The sequence below is a fragment of the Desmodus rotundus genome, chromosome 7 (genome assembly GCF_022682495.2).
Source record: "Desmodus rotundus isolate HL8 chromosome 7, HLdesRot8A.1, whole genome shotgun sequence".
NCBI lineage: Eukaryota > Metazoa > Chordata > Mammalia > Chiroptera > Phyllostomidae > Desmodus > Desmodus rotundus.
In genome coordinates, this window is record NC_071393.1 from 14,341,904 (window position 1) to 14,365,217 (window position 23,314).

The window sequence follows — 23,314 nt, forward strand, 5'->3', positions numbered from 1 at the left end:
TCAAACCATAGAGTATAAAAAGGGAAACACAGTAACTCCATAGTGCAGACAGCTGTTAAATACTGTATCACCACGCGATGAAGATTTACGTCACCAGTGATGCTGTGTGAGCCTTGTGCACTCCTTGATAGGAGCTGGTGAGAGGCCTGCTTGGCCTCCGAGGTATTCTTTTCAAAAACCCACAACTCCAGTCTAACCACAGGAAAGACATCAGACCAATCCAGATTTGGAGACATGCTACGGTACATCTGCTCAGGGCTCCTCACGACCATCCAGGCGACAAAACACAAGGAAAGACAGAGAAACCATCACAGACCAGAGGAGACTGGGGAGACAGGACCACTAAATGCAATGTGGGGCCCTGAACTGGATCCTGGGACAGAAAAAGGATATCAGTAGAAAAACCGGTGAAATCAACACTGATGTGATTGTTTGTTTTCTTACGTTACCCATTTCTATTCCCCTCTGCCTTGGCCACAATCACAGATGGGAATGTGCACCTCTGAGACCAAATTCAGTGTCACCTGCCCTTGGAACGTAGCTGCAGCCCAATTCCATCTGTTCAGAGCCGAGCAGAAGGCTTCTGCTGACAGGACAGGCATGCATGGGCTGCAGAGTTTGACTGACCTGCGGGTGGAAGGCAGATGACGCTGTGCGCGGGCTGCGGACAAACTCCATAAAGAAGGCCCCGTCCTGAAGTCAGAGGAGGAAGCAGTGGCAGCAGCCGGTGCAAGAGCGCGAAGGAACAGAATGTGGACCAGTGGTGAACCATCAGGGGAAGGGGAAGGGTATGAAAGAAAAAAAAATAAAAACAAGGAGAGGAGAGAAACAAGGGCACATGAAGGAAATGGGGGAAAAAAGAGAGAGAGAGAGAGAGATCTACCCAGGAAGACAATATCCAAATGCAAAGCATTAGCAGGAACTCACACCTTCTTGAACAGAATATCCCACCACGTGGGAGTAAGCACCTAGGTTAGAAGGTGGGTCCAAGCTCCCTCAGGTCTCCTCAGAGCCTGGCTGGGATGCTTGCACCCTCCCACATAGGTCTGAACGTCCTTCAGACCTATGCCAAGGGGGAGGGAAAAGGCCAAGGAGCAGCTTGGAGGGGTGGCAGGGAAGACAGGGCTTCGGTGGTCTCTTCCTGGCCTCCTGCCTGCCTGGGTGAGCAGTAGCCCTCTCGGAGAGATACACAGAGGCTTGAGGTTTTCAGTTCTGGCTGTCACTAGACACGGAATCCAGATGGGAGAAGAGGATTCAGTGCAGGAAAAGTTCTTGCCTAATTTTCTCAGCAAACAGGGAACGTAGAAGCAGCAGTAACTTCTCCTCTATAGGTTGTGTACAAAATCACCAAGAAGCTGAGACGTATATAATGTCAGACACATACGCACTCATGGGGCACTTTCCGAGCTGTCTTCCTCTCCCCAGCCTATTCTTGTGGGGTTCTAATTGCCATGTATTTGAAACAAAAATGACATAGAGGACTTTTCCAAAGCCTCTTCCTTCCACCTTTCTTAAGGCCATGAAGCAGTTGCCTCTCTTGTCCTGTCAGAGAGTTTTTACGTTTTATGCATTATCACGGAAATTCAGAAATGGCGCTTGATAAACCTGAAGGCCTCTGCTTTCCCACAAGTTTTCTTCAATTCTGTAAGTAGAGTCACTGCACTATTTGGCTGTCCGGTTTATCAATACTGCTGCCACTTTCCACGAGTCACTGTGAACTCATGTAACAAACCATGAAAACATGTGGCTGTCGGGTTGCAAATTCAGGACCCTCCAGCATCCCAACACAGGATGTCGACTGAAGACACTGTCAGGCATTTCTGAGTGTGTCAGCCAGGGCTCTTCACCTTTCCTTCCTGACTACACGGGAATCTACGTCGCCACACCTGATAGCCACCCCTCTGGATTTTAGTGTTCAGTCGGAAGATCAGGAGAGTGTTCTAAATAACAACCTAACACCTGGTTGTTAATGCTTGTGGCTCTGTAATTTCTCTGCCTTTCAGTCCTGTCCCTGGCACTGTTTCTAATACTCAAAGACGGCAATGAGCAGAGGTCAGAGCTAGTGGTCAATACACGGAGTACGGACGGATTCTCACTGTTCCGTCTGCGTCCCTTCTCTGCCAGGACATAGAGAAGCAGAGGTGCTCATACTGCTCAGGTTTATGTGCGTGTATGTGAGTACAGGGGAACAGCCTCTACCTTGACCAAAAGGTCATTCCTTACGCACAGACCGTCCTTAGGAATGCACCTGAAGTCACTGCCTGGCGCTGGGTCAGCACACTGCAGCCTGCAGGCCAAGTCCAGCCACTGGTTATCGCAGCCTGTGAGCTAAGAGTGGGTTTGAAATGGTTATGGAAGTACGTACACACAAGCCTTGATCTTGCCTCCTGGCCCACAAAGCCTGTATTTATCAAGGTTTGCCAACCCCTGACCTATACAAGCTGCCTGTAGCCTCAGTGACATTTTTCCTCAGATTTTAACCCCTCCATCCTTATAGTCTAATTCTGGTAACTTATCCAAAAAAATAAAATCAGAGATGTGGTCAAATAATTATCTGCAAAGGTGTTATTTGCATTATTATTGACAATTGTTAATGCATTGTAGAACTATAAAAATTCATTGAAGAATTACTAAAAATTATTTTTAAAAACTAGACACCATCCACATTTTGAATCAAAAAGGTGAGTTATAAATGAAGGTCTACCTAAATGATGAAATATTATTTAATTATTAAAAAAAATCATTCTTTTGAAAAATATTTCATGATGTAGGGAAATTTTCATGATATGCAAGTAAAATAAATAAATACATAAATGGATATATAATTTGGCCACAATTAAAAAAAAACATCTATTAAATCTCCTTCATTTCTTAGTAACAGAAACTAGATAAAAGAGCATACAATCAGCTCACCCACCACGTGAGAATGACCTCAGATTCTGAATTTCCCAGGAGGGTCTGACAGAGCCAAGGCTATGGGTCGTAAAGGCTAGGAAAGCCTGACCTGTTGAGTGCTGGGCCCTCTGCTGTACTTGCTATTCTGTATAGAGGCCCGAAGCCTCAGATTAAAAAAAAATTTTTTTTCAGGAGTCTAAGCAAACTGATGGGAATTTCATTATCAAAAAGTAAGTTCTCTGATCCTGGACTTTTGCTTGTAGGGAATTAAAAAAAAGAAAAAGGGAAAAAAAAAGAGTGAGCTCTCATGGAAGATGCTTCATTAGCTTTCTACCTGCCCTACTTCATCCATACAAGAGACCCAAAGATGTGGCTAAAGGAAAATCGGATGGCCGATTTCAAAGCTCAAGCCAGATCTTGGGCCTTGACCAATACTGTTTAGCTTGACTGCCTCATATCTGCATTTATCTAGCAGTTAGCTTCCTTACGTTGTGAGCAGGAAAGTTCCTCAATAAAAACAGTAATGCTTAAAAGGGCTCAGGGTAGAATTCATCCAAACCCTCAGCGCATTTGGCCCTAGCCTGGAAGGGCTATCCACTCTACCCCCCCACGTGGGATCTCTCAGAGCATGCTCCCTGCTGGGGTGGCTTCCTTTACCTTTCGTGGGCTGTCCACGTAGGTGGGAGTCATGGCAACGCTGCTGCTCTCAGCTGGCTGGGCGGAGCTCTTGCCACCGTGCACAGCTGCCTGCTGTTCTCCCAGACACCTGAAAGGAGGAAATCATGACTGTGGCTTGCTCAGAGACCCCTGATGAGGGACTCACGTTGGCCAACGTAACATGAAAACGGCTCTGTGGCTGCCATCTTTGAAATACACACCTTGCTTTGCTTCTCCTTCAGGCCCTGCACGATGCCCTTAATTTCATTTGTTGTCCTGAACAAATCACCAGCCCCCTACGGCAAATCAGAAAACTGCCCAACTTAAAAAGCATCGTGGCAGCATCTGGTGCTTACCTATTACTTTGAAAAGGCAAGTGACATGGTTTGAGTGACTCCATCCTTAAATACCACCTTTTTAATCGTCTGGGAAAGAGTTTTCCTTAGTTTTTATTAAATATACCAACAGAGGCACATTCTGAAAATTAGGGCCACATTAATGTGTAGCATGAACCAAACAGGGGAAATGTGTTGTCTCTATACATGTTGAAGTCTTGTATGTTAGTATTTCAAATATGCGTATTTATATCCATCCTCACCAATGAAAACCACATACATCTAACAGACATAGACATCATCTCCTGACACATGACAACTACGGTTTTCTTATGACGTCTCATCCCATCCTGGTTCTGATGCACATAAATGCACACTTTCATGTTTATTTTCCTATTTTTTTTCCATACTAAAATTAACTATGAACTATTATAACTTAAATGCTCCCCAAATTAGATTGTTTTACTATATCACGGAGTTTTTATTCAGCAAGTTTCAGAAGGCTCACAGGACAGTCTTAAATGCTTCAGTGACTGTAACACAGACTTCCCACAGTGGACACTGCGAGGCGCCACCCAGATCTCTCTGCTGTGGCCCTGGTGCCACAGTAACTAGGCATGTTGTCCAGGTACCTCTGCGGTCAGTCCCTTCAGGGACAGGCCCAGCTGCAGAGCAACCTCGCACAAAGCTCTCACCCCTCCCCAGGCTGCCCACAGGCAGTGAGTGATAAGGGAGAGGGTGGCAGGGCCTGGCCATGTTGGTCCAACAGGCTCATCTCTGCAGCTGTTTCAGCTCCAGAGCTTCGTGAGGTGGCCCGAGGCTGTCCATGGGCTTGCACAGCATCTCGGCTTCCCCCTCCGTCTGCTTCCCCAGGAACCCAGTCTGTGACATTTCTCTAGTCTAGAATTCTGACACGTTTGGTACGGTGAAGTAATGTCATACCGAGATTAAAAATTGGTTTCCACAATACCTGTCATACCCTCCTCTAAAAAGTTTTTCTCATGGAAAAATTTCAAACATATACAAAAGTAAAGAGGATAGTATAATCAAACCCTATCTACCCAGATCCCCAAATTATTTATTTAGAGCCAGTCTTGCTTCATCTATACCCCTACCTACCTACTTTAATTATTTTGAAGCAAAACTCACACATGATATTATTTCATCCATAAACCCTTCAGTATATACTGTATGTCTAAAAGAAAATAAGTTAAAAGACAAATATAACCACAATTTCAACACCACACTCAAAATTTAAATAAACATTTCTAATATCAAATATTTCTCCAATTATCTCCCCAAACTTCTTTACAGTTTGTTTGTTTAAAACAGGATTCAACTAAGGTCCCTACATTGCACTAAGTTGTGTCTCTTAAGTCTCTTTTAAGCTATAAACTCCTTTTTATCTCTCCTTATCCCTGCCATTTATTTGTTGAAGAAAGCAGCTCATTCGTACTATAAACTTACACAGCCTGGGTGAGCTGATTATATCCCTTTACTGCTTACCATGTTCCTCTGCGCCCTGCACTTCCCGAGCACTAGAAATGATATCGAAAGGCGGGAGCAGATTTATGTTCAACTTGGGGCACGGATTCTTCCTGTGCAACTTGTGTACTTCGGTCTGGAGCCCACAGTGTCTGGCAGTCTCTCTCTGGTGGTGCTGGTTGCCAAGGACGATCTCTGCTAGATCTGCCAGTTCACTGGAGACCACACATAGCAACGTCCTATCATCCTGCTGTGCCCATTAGCTGGAACATCGAAAACAGCAAAACTTCCCCATGCCAATTACCTGGTTACTCTGAGGTGTAACTCGTACAGGAAAAGCAGAACAAACGCTCAAGTCCTTTCATCCTCCACTCACATCACGGTCGCTCTCCCACATCGCAGAGTGTTTTCCTCTGAGCCCCACGCCCAGCCACACACTGTGACATTCCCCTGCGCTTCCGGAAGGCCGAGCGGCAGGCCGGGACTGGGAGAGCAGTGGCAGGAAGTCTTGGTTACCCCGCAGGTGTGTCATCTGACACACACATTTACTGAGTTCTGTGCTTACCCATGGACTGGGAATCAGGGGTGCAGAGACCCTGCCCTTGCCCTTGGGGGCTCCTTGTCTGATGGCTCAGGAGAGGGTATGATTGGTTACAAAAACATGTACACATGAGAACACACGTAAGGGCACACTGCCTTCTGCCGGGAGGGGCACCTCAAAGCCTGCTGACCAGTACCTGCTGTCCGGACTCCTCATGGCCACACTGCTAATCGGCACAAGGCCGAGATCCAGGAGAGCCTGACAAAATGGACATGCTACAGAGAAAGACTAGAAGGGAGGTGGAAGAAATAAACACCGTAGTAGGATGGCAGGACTGCAGGTGACAAGAAATTCTTTTCCACACTGTTTGCCATAGTAAATGGAATTGGATCGGCTTGGTGCAGAAGAGGAGAGGCACACAAACAAGGCTGGATGAAGGTCTGCTCCCTCTGCTCCCCCTCCAGCATCGAGAAAACGTACCAGGTCTCCCAGAACAGCATCCGGGCAAGGAATTAGTCCCAGTCCCTCTGCGCTGCCTCTTGCTCTGGGGTGAGCTGAGACTCTCGCCCCTCATACAGGGACACCACCACCCAAGATATCCCCTCCTCTTCCAGGCTGAGCAGAAACAGGCTCTTGGGAGCTACTAAATGGTGACTCACTGACAAATTAAAATAAGATTCCCCCACCAGCTTCACACCCTTCCCAGCAACATATGTTCCTTGTTCTTTTTTCCAACAGCAAAGGCCTATGATTAGTTATAGGGAGAAGCTTCCAGGCAGAGTTCTGGGGTCTTTCCTTGGGCACGTGAAGGTATTTTCTGAAGAGGACCCAGCGCGCTCAGTAATGAGCCCAACCAACCTCAGCTCTCTTCCTCTCGTTTGCCCCCTGGTCACCCTTCACTCCTCCACCTGAGCCTTTCTATTCCACGTCATCGTCAACCCCACCCAGCCACTGTAGCCTCTGGCCTGGGCTAGTGAGAGCCTACCAAGGGGTCTCACCTCCTGGGCCCACCCGCTGAACCTTCCTATACACGGGGCTCATCTCTGAAAACACCGCTGCCGGTGAAGACACTGAATGGATATTTCATGATGTTAAGGAATCGCTGTAACTTTTTAGGTAAATGATGGCATTTTAGTTGTTTTTTTTTTTAAAGAGTACTTACCTTTCACAGATACATACTGAAATATTATAGATGAAGGAATATGTCTAGGATTTAACAAGCAATCAAAATGGAAGACGAGAGCAAGTGGGACATGAGTGGAACACGGATTTATTATACTAATCTGTCCACTTTTTAAAAGTTGTTTGAAATTTTCCATTATAATAAAAACACCTTTCGAAGGACCTCTCTTGCCACGAGAGTGTGAGGACAGCCCGAGTCCAACTTCCCACGCGTCTTTGTAACTGTAACTCCCACCGCGCTTCACGTCCGCCCCACACAGCTTTCCGAGAGCTAGCTGGATGCGTACAGGCTGCCACCGGGCACAACGCGGACCCTCGCGCCAGGCACACCAGGTTGAGTCTCCTCTTACATCCGGTACAGGGACCCTCGGCACCCCTTTCCCCATCATTCATGTCTGTTGTCCACCTGCTAGAGCCAGGCACAGACAAGTCGGGGGAAGATGAGTAAACCAGGTGCGGCCCCTGGAAGAACACCGGTGGATGTAGGCCCGGGATGCTGGGAAGCACAGAGGAGACCTGAGCTGGCTGGGGGAATTAAGGGGGCAGGGAATGCTCCCCAGGGCAGGTCCCACCTGCTCACGGCAGTGTTTTCTCCTCTTCCCCAAGTCCCACTTTCCCTCTGTGTAAATGCATCCCTTCCTACAAGGCCATTTAAATCCTACCTCCTGTGACACTGTCCCTGTCCCCCCAAGCAAGATGCGGTCCTACCGGTATCCTAGTGAAGCACTTACTGTTTATGAAGGGACCACACACTCAAATGCCTAGAGAAGCTGGTCAGGTAGCATGACGGAGGGTGCAAGGCAAGACCAAGAACAGGGGGCGCTCTGGTCTACGGTAAACCAGAGGGCACATGTCCATTCTAAAGTGCCAACCCGTCACGGCTGAGGATGGCCGTGGGCCCAGGGTTAACTGAGCCTCCACTATTTCAAGCAAAACTGGATTTTATATATTAACTATAATATAATTTTGTGTTGTACTATCTATGATATATTGTTTCATATATTACATAACATAACCACGCATCTTGTTATGTATACTAATATTTTTTCACATAAGAATTTATATAAAACTCAGACTTTTATATGAAATCTTCAAACTAAAAAAATTTGGCTCAAATATTTTTAAAAATTTTATGTTTTTAGGGCGTAGAAGCTACTCTGTAATAGTGACTACATGTCATTATAAATTTGTCTAAACCCACGAAGGTACAACACCAAGAGCGGACCCCGACGTAAGTGAACATCAGGGTGTGGAAGAGCAGCTCCGTCAGCTGTCACGAATGTACCACTCCGGCAGGGGACGTTGACAAAAGGGGAGGTATGTGTATGTGGGGACAGGACATGCATGGGACATCTCCGTACCTTCTACTCAATTTTGCTTTGAACCTGAAACTGCTCTAAAAAATAAAGTCTAGTAAAAAAATAAACCAAGCAAATCAAAAAGCAAACAACAACAAAACCCAAAACACTGGGAGCCAAATCAAACATATCTATAGTTCACATTAAGCCCAGACTGCAAGTTTATAACTTCAGGCCTATTTCATGTCATTCCCTACTTACCAGGTATGAGCCCAGCTTTCTTCTCAGGTCAGTGTATTTTTGTATATTATAGGCTCCTTGCAAATAGAAATCAGATTTCACTCCAGTCACAACAGTGGGGCACTGAAAACACTCGGGGTCTGTGGGGTGGGGACGACCTCTCCCCCACCAGGCACTTACTTCTGACTGGCCTCCATCTCCAACAGGGCAGACAGAGCTGAGGTTCCCTTCTTCCCCACAGGGGGGCCGGTGGACTCGAGGGAATGTGTGGAAATGGGCCCAGTCATCTGTAAGCCTTTCATGGCGGTCCCTTTCTAAAGCAGAGAAAAGGAGACAGGGCCGTCAGCCTGAGTGGGCTCCTCAGTGGCCGCCATCCACGCCCCAGCACATGCTGCCGCGTCTGTTTGCATCAGGCCCTGAGAGTCCAGTTAACTGAGGAACACGGGCCCTCGGTATTCAGTAAATGCCAGAAAGCTGCTTTTCACTGCAACTGAAGTTCCCAAATGCCTGTTGACTCAACACGAAGTGCCTCTTCAAGGTACTTACTGTACACACATCCTCTCATGTTACCCTCATCACAGCTCTGGGAAGTAAATAACATTATATCTAATTTACAGCAGAAGAAACTGAGTCTCAGAGAAGTTAAACAACTTTCCCAGATCCCACTGGAGCTGGAATCCAAACTCCAGTTACCTGATTTCGAAACTAAGTTCTTTCCACTATACAAGCTTTCCCAAAGTGATATTGTGTGCAATCATAAGTGATGCTGTGTACACGTGGCATCTGAGTGAGTTAAAGAACAATGAACTTGAGGTTAAAAACAAAAAATAAAATAAAAACATGGATGATGATGGCGCGCTACTCAGCAATGAAAAGAAACGAACCGTTGATACAAGTGACAACTTGGATGAATCTGAGGCACGATGCTGAGTGAGAGAAGGCAGCCTCCGAAGGTTACATATTGTATGAGTCCCTCTATACAGCATTTGGAAAAGATAATAGTCTAGTGATAAACACATCAGCAGCTGCCAGGGATTAGAGATGAGGGAAGAACGTGGCTATAAAGGGTGGCATGAGGGATTTTTTGAGTGATGGAAACTGTTCTATATCCTAATTGTGGTAGCGGTTACACGAATCTGCACATTTATAAAATTCATGGACCTGCGCACGCGCGTACACACACACACAGCTGGGCTGGGCATCCTCAGACATATCGCAAAACCCCCATGAGCCTCAGGGCCCTCACTGGGCAGCGTGTGGTTGGGTGATCGAATGCCCAAGGGTGCTAGGAACTCTAAGAGTGATACAAGTGATATTGCTTCTATCACCCTCTTGGGCAAGTTTCTACTCAGCCATCCAGCACCACCTCACATGAGCAGCTGCGCTCAACACTGGGTCTTGCTTGGGGAGCTCATGGAGGAGCGGCATCCTCAGGTTACCCTGACAGTTTAGACTAAATAAACAAGCCAGTGAGAGGCCCCTGAGATAGGGGAGAGAGTTCCCGAGCCCCAGACCAAGCACAGGCCCCAAGCGGCCCACGGGAGCCTCACCCGCATCATGCGATCCGAGCGATGGCGCCTGCGGATCCGGTTCAGGCCCTCCACAAAGCGGATGAAGCCATCCAGGAGCTGCCACTCCTCCTCGTCGGCCCGGGGCCTGTCCCCGTAGATGTCACAGTGGGCCTCTCCCTCTGTGATGCGCTTGGTGGCAGTGACACAGGCCGGCAGCAGCAGGAAGCGGGTCCTCCAGAACTTCAGAGACTCAATTAGGCTGTGGGGGGCCGAAGGAAGAAAAGGGGGTGGGAAAAGGTAGGTAAGGAAAGCACTCCCGATGAACACACCTTCTCAACCTTCTCCCCATGGGGTGCCACGTTTCAGGGCTTCACGTAAAACACAAGCTCTTTGTATGTCAACGATAATTTCAAAATAAATATTTAAAAAATGAAAAAAAAAACCCCCACAAGCTCAGAGGTAAGAACTCGAAGATTGCATTGACTTTATCCCTGAGATACACCCAGGCCCAGTGAAGCTGCGGCTTTTTAATCATCAAAATCACAAATCTCACATAAAAACTAGAAACGAGACACCACAAGTCGTCAGGAAAGCGTTAAAACATGATCTTCACTGGCGTTCCGACAAAGAGCACATCACTACCAAGTTCTGTGCCATTTGTTTCACGTGGCAAGATGCACACACCAGGTTTCCCACTTCGCCGATGCTGGGTGCGCGGCGCAGTGGCATCAGGCACACTCACGCTGTCGTGCGACCGTCACCACCCATCTCATCGCTGAGTTTTTAACCCAGGGAAGATGTGCTTTTGTTCTTCCGTGTTTCTCCAGAACAGACACCATTGTGTAATCAGAAAAAAGGCAGAAGTGTGGAAATATGGATACACCTGCCCTGGCCAGATGGCTCAGTTGGGTGGGGTGTTGTCCTGTATACCAAAAGGTTGTGGGTTCGTTCCCTGGCCAGGGTGCATACAGGAGGCAACTGATCAGTATTTCTCTCTCACATCAATGTTTCTCGCTCTCTCTCTTCTCCCCCTTCCTCTCTTCCTAAAATCAATAAATATATCCTTGGGTGAGGATATTTTTATGTATGTAAAAAAATGTATGTGGATACACGCAAGGTGGTCAAAGTGGAAAGCCAAAGCAGGCTCTCTGACCTGAAGTCCTCAGAGCCAGCAGAACAGATGTACTGATCTAGGTAATTCCACTTGTACTCCTCCAGCCGCTCGTGGGAGAACTCCACCCAGCAGGACACGAACTCCGAGTCCGAGTGGGAGGGGCAGAGGCTGTAGGTGTAGTGGATTTGGGCAGATTCGTAAGGGTACCTGAAAAAGAAAAGGGGGCATGTTCAGAAGTCCCAAAGAGAATCTTCCCTGATTCCTCTCTACCTTTCCCATCTCAAAACACTTAGCACCACCCTTGGCGTTCAACCCTCAACCACAGTAACCCACTCATCCCCGGGCACTGATAATGGAGAGTTCTTGGGTCTTAACTTTTTCATTCTTCTCTCCTCACATTCTTTATTTTTACTTGGCTTGTGAAGAGTCAGGTTAAACATTGTAAACTGAATAGAATCCCTTTTGGAAGCATGGGAGCTAGAACCATAAAATGACCCTAGAAAACAAAACAGAAACTCCAGAAAAAAAACCAGTCACCCGACCTCCTCAGTGTGAACTAGTGTGAGACACATAACTCAGTGTGCGGGCGGCACGGGGACACAACTCAGGGCAGCAGCTGGACACCTGGCACACCCGGGGACTCACTTGGGGAGGTACCGTGTCACTGTGATCATCTTATCCTTCAACGCCACTTTGTGGAAGGTTCTGCCCATGCTCAGCCAGTACTGGTCCTCCTCCTCAGGGCGGTTTCGGGACACAAGGCCTAACAAGAAAAAAAAGTCACTTCCTCCATTCGGTTGAAGTTCATTCTGTTAACAGGCGGTGACTTCTCTTCCACATAGATTCAGAAAAGGAGAAACAAAAGAGGCAACACTTTCTTCTGAGAGGCAGTTTCATGGAAAAGCGTTATACTTGGTTTAAAAAAAAAGTGTCCTGAAGTTGGCAGATTTTTCTGTTGCCGAACCACCCGGTGGCAGATTAGAGGCTGGGGCTGCTGATAGCACCTAGATGATGACACAGTCAAGCTAAACAGCCTGATGCTGTTCTGGAAAGTTCTAGAGGTATTAACAGGCTGAGAGGTAACTATGAGACAAAATGGTCCCACTCAAGCACAAGTTGCCCCCCTGGCGTTTGAGGTCCTCACCCCAGGGTGGCAGCTAACCTAGCTTTCTGGCCTTAGCTCCCACGATTCCCACACTGCTACACCATGTTTCGGTCTTAAAGAACCACTTATTTATTTGCTGTAACATCTTTGTCCAAATATTTGTTCTGTTGCTTCCTCTGCCCTCTCTTCCTGGGCCACCGTCAAAAGCCTATGGATCATGTAAGGTCACCACCAAATGCCGCTCCCCCAGAAAGCGCTCAGACCCCACAGCAGCCTGAATTCTATCCTGTAGGTAGCTCGGCATGTGCGTGTCTCGCTCCCACACACACTGCAAGTTCCAGGAGGCCAGGGCCCAAGTCTTCTTTGTCTTCATATTTTCTGTAGCACCCGATAAAATGCCATGCCCACAGTAGGTATTCAGAATATATTAGCTGAACTGAGTAGAACATTGAAATGAGGAAAATAATGCAGAATCAAGAAAATGACAAGCTTTCAAGAGGGTAAAAATAGTGCCTCAATGAACAGCCAAGCCAAGCCAACTCCCGTGATCTAGAGATGAAACAGACCCCTCTTTCAGCTCTGAGAGAGAGTCACGTGGTGGCAGGCAGGCTTGTCAGAAGAAGACAGGCTGGCAGAGGCTGGGAGGATCTCCACTGAGAATTCGGAGTTTTCCCAGTTGATGGTTAGGGAGTAGCAGATGGGTTGAATAGGAGAGATGGCAGGCTGTGACTCAGAGGACCCTGGGTGAAACCCCAGCGCTTTCATTCACCAGCTGTGTGATCTTGGGTACCAAATCTCTCCAAGTCCACTCTCTGCTAGAAAGTGAGTGTGTCCCAATCTCGGCATTCTTTCACTCACACAGCGAACACCCTGCTGGCTGTCAGGAAGACAATGCCATGGGATAATGTGCACGACCACCTACTAGCATGGTGCCTATCCCCCATTCCTAATTAGGTAGACCACAGCTATTCCTGCTTTTAATCTGCATGGCGCGCTTCCCAATCTGATCAAATACACCCTTGTGGTTTACTAGTTTAAGGTCCGTCTCCCCAGCAGACTGTAAACTCCAAGGTCAGGGCCGATGCTGTTCTATTCCCTACTGGAACAGCGTCCTGCTCATGCTTGGTTTTCAGTAAGTCTGCAATTGGTGAATGGCATAAGTCACTTATGGAGGCTACTTTTCCAGTAATTATAACAACAATGGTACCATTTATGTTGCTATAGAAATAAAAGCAGTTAAATTTACCAAAGGAGAAAAAGAGCCAGAAAGGGTATAGTCTGGTGAGTAGCCCCTGGCCAACTAGCCAACTAGTCATGAATCAGCCGGAAGAGAACTGGACACCAGAGGAATTCCAGACCCTAAAGGATATCAATCAGCTACTCCAGAGAAAAGCAAGGAGGCAGCCTGAATGGGACCACTGACACCAAAAGCAAATTCATTCCACTACTCTTGGGATGAAAAATAAAACTCTTCACGTGGTCCTATGAGGCCTGTGTTTCCACACCTTTCAGGCCCCATCTCGGGCTTCCTCCCTGTGCCCCACCACACCAGTCTTCTTTCTGGTGCCCGGAAAGTGTCACAATGCCACCTGCTTCAGGGCCTTTGCATACACTAATTCTTCCACCTGGCACACTCTCCTTACCTAATCCTGCCCTCCATCCCCAGCCTGCTTCTCTTACTAATAACTCCTGCACACACTGCGCATCTCAGCTCAAGCATCACCTTCTCAGGGAAGCATTCTTGACCCTCCAGACCAGATCGGGTCCCCTGTTAAATATTCTCACAGCCCCTTGGTTTCTCCCACAGTCTTTCTCACAACATGGAATTATATTTCATAGTTTGACTAATGTTATTTTTCCCCATTGGGCTATAAATCCCCCCACAAAGCAGGACATTCAAAAACACTGTTGAATGAATGAACGAATATTTATCAACCCATATTGCTGTATGCCAGGCACAGCAGTTTCCCTTGAAGAGGATCAAAAAAAGAAGCCAAAGGAGTCCTGGCACTCGGAAAGGTTACTGTTCAGTAGAGTCTGAATATGAAAAGAAGGCAACAGATGATAAATACCACAAGGGGCTTTCAAGGAACACCCAGAGGGAACCCAAAGCTTCATCGTAAACAACAGGACCTGGACCAGATGACCACTAAGCTCCCTCTAACAAAACCACACTTCCCCGACCCTGTGGCTGGAGGAGGTTTGATGGAGCCAAAGATGATCTGAGATTTTGCGCTGCGTGGTTAGGGGAATAGGGGGTCTCATCAGCTATAGGAAGGAAGCAGAAGATGGATTGTTCCAGGAAGTGATCTCGCTACTTTCTGATTCCAGGCACCCACACTTCACTTTCTCTGCCTGAATTATTTTAGAAGCGCCCTCCAGAGCATGGTTCTATCTCAATGGGTCTCACCGAGTTTCTGTCACTTATTAGCCTCTGTCACTCACGGACGACCCACTCTTGCTTCAATTCACTAAACTTCAGTGACAAGAAATGAATCCAGGGTAGGAAAAAAAAAAGCATGAACTTGAGGTTTAGGTGACATCCGAGAACCTGCTGTGCGTCAGGTACTGCGTTAGGAACAAACACAAGTGTCTGGGTCTGGACTGTTCGCCATGTACTTTGACATTGCAGTCAGGGCTCAGCTGCCTGCTACTCCAAGGTGCTGCCCAAGCCGGGCTGTAACACTTCTGAACTTGGTCATATTCCCTTCCTTCAAAGGAGAGTTATAGATGAAAGAGAGTTTTAAGATAAATCTGTGCCTAGTGGAGATTTTATTCCTCCTATAAAGTAAAATTTAGAAAGAAAACTTTTGTGTTGAAAACAATTACTCCTAAATTTATCTGTTTCTTACCACCGTAAGAATCTACTTACACAAATTTAATCGGAAAAAAAAAATATGGAAGTCCAAGAAGACAACTCACCTCGGCTATATAGGGGGCTGCTGCTCAGCGGCGGCGGGACGGCGGGGTTGGCTTTCTGTGCCTTGGGCTGCACTATGATTTGATAGCCCTGCATGAGACGCTGGCAAATGAACTCTTCAAACACCTGCTGTGCCGTCATCGGCACACCCTCCTCATCCCTCCTGAAAACAACAAATGATGGTTCACATGAATATGCTTAGCCCGGGGCAGAGTGACAGAGTCCACAGTCCCACCCCGTCCTTTGCTTCGACCCCACAAGCCAGCCCTGATAACCATTCTACGATGGTTCATAACACTAACAACGTGTAAACCAGTTTTCAGAGAAAGGATCAGATCAAGAGGTGGAAAAAGGAAGGCGGGTAATTTGCTGCCCAAATGGGCAATCTTAGGGAAGGAGACAGAACAACTAGTGTAAAAAAAGATGAGAAAGGATCAGGGAGGAGAAATAGTTAAATGAGGCAGGTCAATAGAACTCCAAAGAAAAATGAACAGTTCTTGCATCATAAAATTTCCTAAAATTTCCATAAGAGGGCACAGGTTTGCAAATTCAGTGCTCTGACGCACCCCTGACTGTGCCCACGCTCTCCGCTAACACCTTTCCTCTGACACCAACCTGTCCATGTCCGCTTCCGGGAGGAGGTCGTAACAGCCCTCCGTGTAGTCGTTCTGCAGGCCCTGGCGGTCAGGGAAGTAGTCGGTGGTGAGAGGGAGGCACGCCGGAGTAGTGAGAGACTTCCAGTCCACTCCAACTGTGCAACAGAAGCCTGGCACTACAGGGGGAGCAGACAGTGTCAGAACTGCCTCGTGTAAACATGGGGGAAAGGTACGTGTGGTTGCCACGGCAAGCGTGGACAGTCGGGGGCCGGGAGAGGAGAAGGAGGGGAGGGTGGGGGGAAAAATTCATGGTGAAAGGTGATGAAATTTCCAGGCAATGGGATGGGGAGGGAGAAAGAGAAAGAGAGAAACAGTGTGTTAGACAATGCAATGCGCGTGCTTATTCAATCCCATCATGCAAATGGGATTCACAGCTGATACTTTTCATTTTCTGCTGATCGTGAGCTACAAGCTGCAATGCCAAGGAGGTTACTGCAGGGCAGGCAGAGTTACACATCGAAGCAAATTGCATTGTAAGAGCAGAAGAGAGCTCAAGCTGGAGCCTCTCCTGAGGGCTGCAGAGAGGCTGGGTGGAGAAAGGAGGCGAGCTCAGCTGGATTTTGGAGCAAACAGCACACGGTAGCAGAATTTAGGAATACTTTCAGAATTGCAAAAATAAGCCGCAGATCCAAAAGGGTAGGAGCAGGAATCAAGGATGTGTGGGAAAGTTATAAGGCCAGAACTTTAAGAGACTGAGCTTAACAACCTGGAAAGGAAAGCTTCAATTGGTAGAGTGGGCCTGACCACATGGGTCTACCCAAAATTGCCTGCTCTTTGGTTAAAGCAGGGTTTCTCCACCTCAGCACTACGGAGATTTTAGACTGGATAATTCTTTGAGGGAGGGATGTGGGGGGCCACTGTCTTGTGCTTTGCAAGATGTGGAACAGCATCCACAGACTCTACCCACTAGAGGCCAATGGCATCTCCTGATTGTGAAAACCAAAATGTCTGCAGACATTGTCACATGTCCCCTGGGGGACAAAATCATCCCTAGTTGAGAATGACTGAATTAAAATAATAGGGAAGTTGTTCCCTTCAGTTATTTAAGTGAAGAATAATTTATAAATCTCTATATGAGGGAGCTACGTGAAACAAAAACACTCCACGCCTTTGCCTGAGTCCCGAGTGAGATCCTCATACACCTTGTCTTCGCACAGTGCTACGCGGCTTTTCGCGTGGCACCCCTCTGCTCTCTCATCAGCCCTCACGCCGCCTCCTCGGAGCAGGTGTGGTGTTTTCATCGACCCCTTTAAACAGCTGGCCAAGCCAAACCTCCCAGAGGTTGCAGGACCAGAATACTCTCTGTTCAGGAGTCTTTCTACCATACAGACACACACTAACCGGCACACCTGAGTCCCACCGAACCTGGAGTTAAAGGACGAGGGAAGACTTGTGTGCTCAGTCACGGCAGGAAACACGCCCCATGCAGCACCACTGCCTTGGGGAATAGGGCCTAACTCCATAGTCTACACAGGTTTTGGGGTGATTCTTTGTTTGAATTTTACTTCATTGTGGTAAGAACATTTAACATGAGATCTACTGACTTAACAAACTTTTAAGTGCACAATACAGTATTATTAACTTAGGCACAATGGTGCACAGCCAATTTCTAGAACTTCCTAATCTTGCATAATTGAAACTTCACGTGCACTGATTAGCAGCGCCCCGTTTCCACCTCCTCCGTCAAGTGCCTGGCAGCTACCATTCTACTCTTGGATTCTATGAGTTGACTAGGTATAGGTCTTTTTAACTCATTAACACTTCCAGAATTCAGAACATAGCCCTGGCTGGGTACCTCAGGTCTTTGGAGCATCATTCTGATACACCAAGGCTGTGGGGTTTAATCCTTGGTGGGGGCACGTGCAGGAATCAACCAATAAATGCATGGATGTGTGGAACAAGAAGTCGATGTCTCTCTCCCTGCCCCTCCAAAATCAATAAATAAAAATTAAAAAAAAAAAAAAGAATTCAAAACATAGCCCACAACAGCATAATTAATCACCCCAATTTCTCTGTATAGCAAATGAGGGGCTGAGCTTATTCCTACTTGCTGGTTAGAATTCACAGCAGAAGGAAGACACCTGATGGAAGCCACAGCAGGGAAGCCAGAAACACAAGACAGTTATGTTTTATTACGCTCTTAAATCGTTCTGGTCCTCATCAGCTTCCTGATTCTCAGGATTATAAATATTTTTCTGAAATGTTTTCTCCTGGCACACACCAAGACACAAAGAATTTTTTAAAAATTTTAAAAGATTTTATTTATTTATTTTTAGAGAGAGGGGAAGGGAGGGAGAGAAACATTGATGTGAGAGAGAGACATTGAGCGGTCGCCTCTCATACATGCCCTGACTGGGGACTGAACTCGTAACCCAGGCATGTGCCCTGACTGGGAATTGGACTGGTAACCTTTCACTTTGCGGGACAATGTCCAACCCACTAAGCTGGACCAGTCAGGACAAGATACAGAGCATTTAAAAGTCTGGTCCAAAATCCCCGGGTGAGAAAGGTTCCCAGTTCTTAGTTTAATGGTGTTCTTTCACTGGGAAAGGAGTGTGGCCTCTTTTCTGACCCCAGTATCCTCAGCCCTACACAGGCCTCCGGGGAGGTTCCACTTCAGAACCATCAACTTAACAATGATAAGCACAGACTCCTAAATCCAGTGCCGGGCCGTCCAGAAGAAATAGGCTCATCTATTCACTGACGGCAGCTTTCTAGAAAATAATCAAACTGCCAACTGTACTTTGGAGAATATATTCCAAAATATATTGGTTCAGGACCTGAACCAAAAGAAAAATACACCAAGTGTACCAGGCATTATACCCGCATTATATGCTATAGCAAAAAAAACTAGAAACCACCCAAATGGCCACCCATAAGAAATAATTATTGAGCTAGTTTGTTTGATATTGCCACTAAGAACGACTAGTATGAGGGACCTGAAGAAGTAGGGAAAGGATTGCTAAGTTAATGGTAACTGGGGGCAAAAAGACTCAGTGATGTACGTCCACTGGCCACAGCTAAGTGAAACATTCCACCAGGTGGTAGGACTGTTTTCCGATATTTTGCTATTGTAGATATTTAGATGTTCCCTTAAATGCAGTTGACTCTTGAACACAATGGGTTTGAACCGTGCGGGTCCACTTATGTGTGGGTTTTTTCAATAAATACTATAAATGTATTTGCCTTACAATTTTCTTAATTACATTCTCTTTTCTCTAGCTTACCTTATTGTAAGAATACAGTACATAATACATACAATATACAAAGCATGTTCATTGTTTGTGTCATCATTAAAGCTTCGGGACAACAGTAGGCTGTTGGGAGTTAAGTGCTGGGGGAGTCAAAAGTCACATGTGGATTTTCGAACACACAGGGACCAGGGCCTCCAACCCCAACTCTGTTCAGGGGTCAGTTGTAATTAGTTGTTTCAGGTATTTCAACAGAAAACAATGCTCAAAACAAATGCGGCCCAGTGAAACATCTTCAACTACAGGTATGTAAATAGTTGCAGCTCTTATTACTTCTTCCCAACTTGTCCCCAAAGCCATCATCACTCAGTATTTGAGACCTAAGGCCAGCTCTGTATTGGCACAAAAGCCTTGTGAAAATTCGGTTACCCTTCCCATGCTCCTCTCAATCACATTCCAGAGCGGGTCATCTGGCCAGCCCTTCTCACTGTCCCTCTGAGAGGCTGAAGGGTCTTCCCTCATCAAAGGGCCTTCCAGACCCCAGAGCTGTGTGGACTTTCCAATGTTCGCCTCCCACAGGGCTCCCTCTTGCTTCCTCATGCTGCGATCACCCCACACCCCCACCGCCTCTCTTCCCCCTGACAAGGACAGCCACCCCCTCTTACTTGGGTCTGGAGAGGTCGAAACACTGTCCTCTACAGAATCCTTACTCTGGGTCCTAGGATTCATACCTATGGGAAGAGGAAAACAGCTTGTTTTAATGAGGCTCATTCTTCAAAAAAAAGTTCTGACCAGCTGTGGTTTTCGAAGCCCAAAACTAGAGCTAAAAATAAAAATGTAAGCCAAGTACAAAATCTGTGCTGAGTAGTTCCAACAGCACAAAATAATTAATCAAAGGAAAATGATCAGTCTACAGTTTGGGAATGAGCCAGAACTTTACTCTGAGGTTATCAATACTATGCTTTGCCCAGTGAGACCTTGCAAAAAGCAACTTACCACTTACATTAGGAAAAGGGATATATTTCAAAGTCATTTTTAAATAATTAAAGCAATCTTTAGCCAATATAAAATGACCTATTTAAATTTAGTCTGCTCAACAGTCACCTCCTAGAATTTTCTTCCTCAAATAATGGCTTTCTGAAGTACGACATCAAAATTCACTCGTTTAAGAGAAAAAAAACAATTTTACCTATAGCTAGGCTGAAAGAAAAAGATTCTTTGAAATGCAACTTACTGACTAAAATGTAATAGCACTCATTTTAAAATACACATATAAATATTTAAGTGTCTCTTTCAGAACATATATATTTACTAGAAAATTATGATACTATAAAAAGGATTGGAAAGATCCTAACCGAACTGGCCACACTGGCTGCCTCTGAGAAGAAAGCTGGAGGAGGTGGCAGAAGGTAAATGAGAACTTGTGCATTTCACTGTAAACACGTTGTGTAATCTGAATCTTTTATAACAGGAACACATATTTATAAATCCTTTGTGAAACCCTGCAGAAGACAAGCTACAACCTGGGAAAGAGCATTTGCAAATCACATATCTGGCAAAGGACTTGTATACAGAACATAAAAAGAACTCTGAAAACTCAACAGCAAGAAAATATAATCTGATGAGAAACAGGCAAGGTCTGAACAGACACTTCACCAAACAACATACACAGGAAGCAAATAAACACATGAAAAGATGTTCCACATCACCGGTCCCTAGGGAAACGGCACATTAAGAGCACAGTGAGATACCTCTACACGTACACACCTCTTTGAATGGCTGAAGTGACAGGGCACACGGAGTGCCGACCAGGGTACGGAGCAAAGAAACCTTTACCCACTGATGGTGGGAATGCAAATGATACCTCGCTCTGGAGAACAGTTCTGCAGTTCTTTACAAGTTAAACATACATTTATCATCCGACCCAGCAATCCTACTTCTAGGAATTTACCAGAGAGATGAAAATTGATGTTCACACCGAAACCTGTTATGTAAACGTTTAAAGTGGCTTTATGCACAGTTGTCAAAACCTGGAAACAACCCAAATGCCTTCGGGTTAAACAAGCTAGTGAGGACCTCCATACAATGAAATATGACTGACTGGGCGGTACAAAGTAATGGACATTACCAGGATGCACGCGACAACTTAGACAGATCCCAAAAGCATTATGCTGAGTGAGAAAAACCAGATTCAAAAAGCTACACCTTTGGAGAAGCCAAAGAACTTACATGCACGACCCATGGACATGAACTAAGGGGGAGTGGATTGCTGGAAGGAAGGGGGATACCGGTCAGAGGGAGGCAAAGGGAAAAAAATTGGGACAACTGTAACAGCATAATCAATAAAACATACTTAAAAAAAAAAAAGCTACACCTTGTATGATTCCATATGCATAGCATGCTGGGAAAGGCGAAACTAGAGGGAGACGGAACAGGTGTCCGTGGTCGCCAGGTGAGGGGGGGGAGGGGCTGAGCACAAAGGGGCAGCACAGAGGCATTTGGTGGGTAATGGAAATGTTTGGTTTCTTGATGTGTTTGTTGGTGGTTATGACTCTATGAATTTGTCAAATTTCATAGAACTGTACACTGAACAGAGTGAATTTTACTATACATAAATTTTAAAGTAAATATTTTTTTAATTTAAAATGATGATGTCACTTGGCCAAAAAATTTTAGAACTGTTTTGGAACTGCCTTCAGCAGATTTGTAAAAAGTTACTGGTCATCATAATAAGAAGACACAATTTACTAGGTCAGACAAATACAGCGTTTCATTTTATCCCAACCCACACTATGAGGTAGATGTGACGTAGGTATTACCCCTTTCCCACAGATAAAGAAACTGAGGCTCAGAGAAGTTAACTGCCTGAGAAGTCACACCGTCAGCAGGTGAACCATGCACTTCTGCTTAACGCTAAAGAGGCTCTGTCACCTGACTATCCATCCGGGGCACCAGTTTTCAGCCATTGAAAATGTCATCTGTTCTTCGTCAACAGCCAAAAGTCATGTGAAGTGAAATTTTCTGAAAAATCTAACTTGGCTGATTACATCCATTTTCATGAAAACACAAAGTATGACTATAAAGAAGTAATGAGGTAGATTTTCTTGTTCAGCCTAAGAACTGGTCTGAAGGCAATTACAAAACAGGCATTTTCAAAACATTCTGAACAACAGAATCATTAAAACACGTCACCTCACAGGTTTGGATGCTAAGTTCAATTATTAGATCCCCTTTTTTTCTTAGATCCCCTTTTTTTCTTTTGAAGAAAGCCCAATCCAGACTTCATCTATAAAAACTGAAATTCTTACACTAATAAAGAAATGGTTCAACTTAAAATCGTGCAAACAATTTTTTGTGTTCAGAGAGCCAACCAATAACAGGCTCTCAGAGCACCTTTGGCTCCCAGGCCAAGAGGACATTTGTGCCATTTCTAACAGATACAAGCACATTCTAAGAAGCTTATACATGGCTTCCTTGCATTTCAAGCCTAATTCACTGCCTCTCCCACCAGCTCTCCCTTTGACTCTTATTTTCAGTCAGACAGACTCACTATTGGCATGCGACAGCCCCGACAACCAGAGAGGATGGAGGTGGGACCTCCTGGTCCGTCAGCTACGCTCCAACCCAGAATTTGGGGATGAAGCTCAGGGTTAAGGTTTAAAGCCAGACACAACCTGGGGAGCCAATGTTGAGGAAAGTCATCTTAGTTCTGTCTCATCTGACCTCTGCTCAGAGTCAATAAGTCTAAATGTGTTCTCAGGGCCGAAAAGGATAATCAGCGTGGGGCCTTTGGGCCTGGTTCCAGGGGATAGCTACAAGCCTGTGCCTGGGGCACATCATTTCTCCTCTCTCGGTGCAGACATTGTGCTAACCCTTAAAAAACCCAACCTGCCTGGGCCCTGGCTGGGTGGCTCAGTTGGTTGGAGCATCACCCCATACACCAAAAGGTTGTGGGTTCAATCCCTGGCCAGGGCACATAGCTAGGTTGTGGGTTTGATCCCTGGTCAGGTGCATATGGGAAGCAAAAGATCGATATTTCTCTCTCATATCAATGTTTCTCTCTTTCTCTCCCTTGCTCTCTCTCTAAAATTAATAAACATATTCTCAGATGAATGCTAAAAAAAAAACAACCCTAAAAATCCAACCTGCCTGCATGAGTGTATCTGAGGCCCTTTCTCCTAGTC

General features: G+C 46.0%; 1 protein-coding gene across 2 annotated transcripts in view; it reads right to left on the reverse strand.

Moving 5' to 3' along the window:
- The window catches only part of DEPDC5 (DEP domain containing 5, GATOR1 subcomplex subunit), an 89,485-nt gene that overhangs the window by 26,017 nt on the left and 40,154 nt on the right, over positions 1-23,314 (reverse strand). Inside the window, exons 25-32 of one of the 2 annotated variants that reach the window (XM_024567037.3) lie at positions 19,796-19,861; positions 15,899-16,055; positions 15,286-15,446; positions 11,904-12,021; positions 11,298-11,465; positions 10,184-10,403; positions 8,814-8,947; positions 3,553-3,661 (exon numbers count right to left, since the gene is read on the reverse strand). In XM_024567037.3, the coding sequence (XP_024422805.1) occupies positions 3,553-3,661; positions 8,814-8,947; positions 10,184-10,403; positions 11,298-11,465; positions 11,904-12,021; positions 15,286-15,446; positions 15,899-16,055; positions 19,796-19,861 (1,133 nt within the window). Of the gene's footprint in view, positions 1-3,552; positions 3,662-8,813; positions 8,948-10,183; positions 10,404-11,297; positions 11,466-11,903; positions 12,022-15,285; positions 15,447-15,898; positions 16,083-19,795; positions 19,862-23,314 lie in introns of both variants that reach the window. The other variant, XM_053928649.1, reaches the window with a different exon arrangement.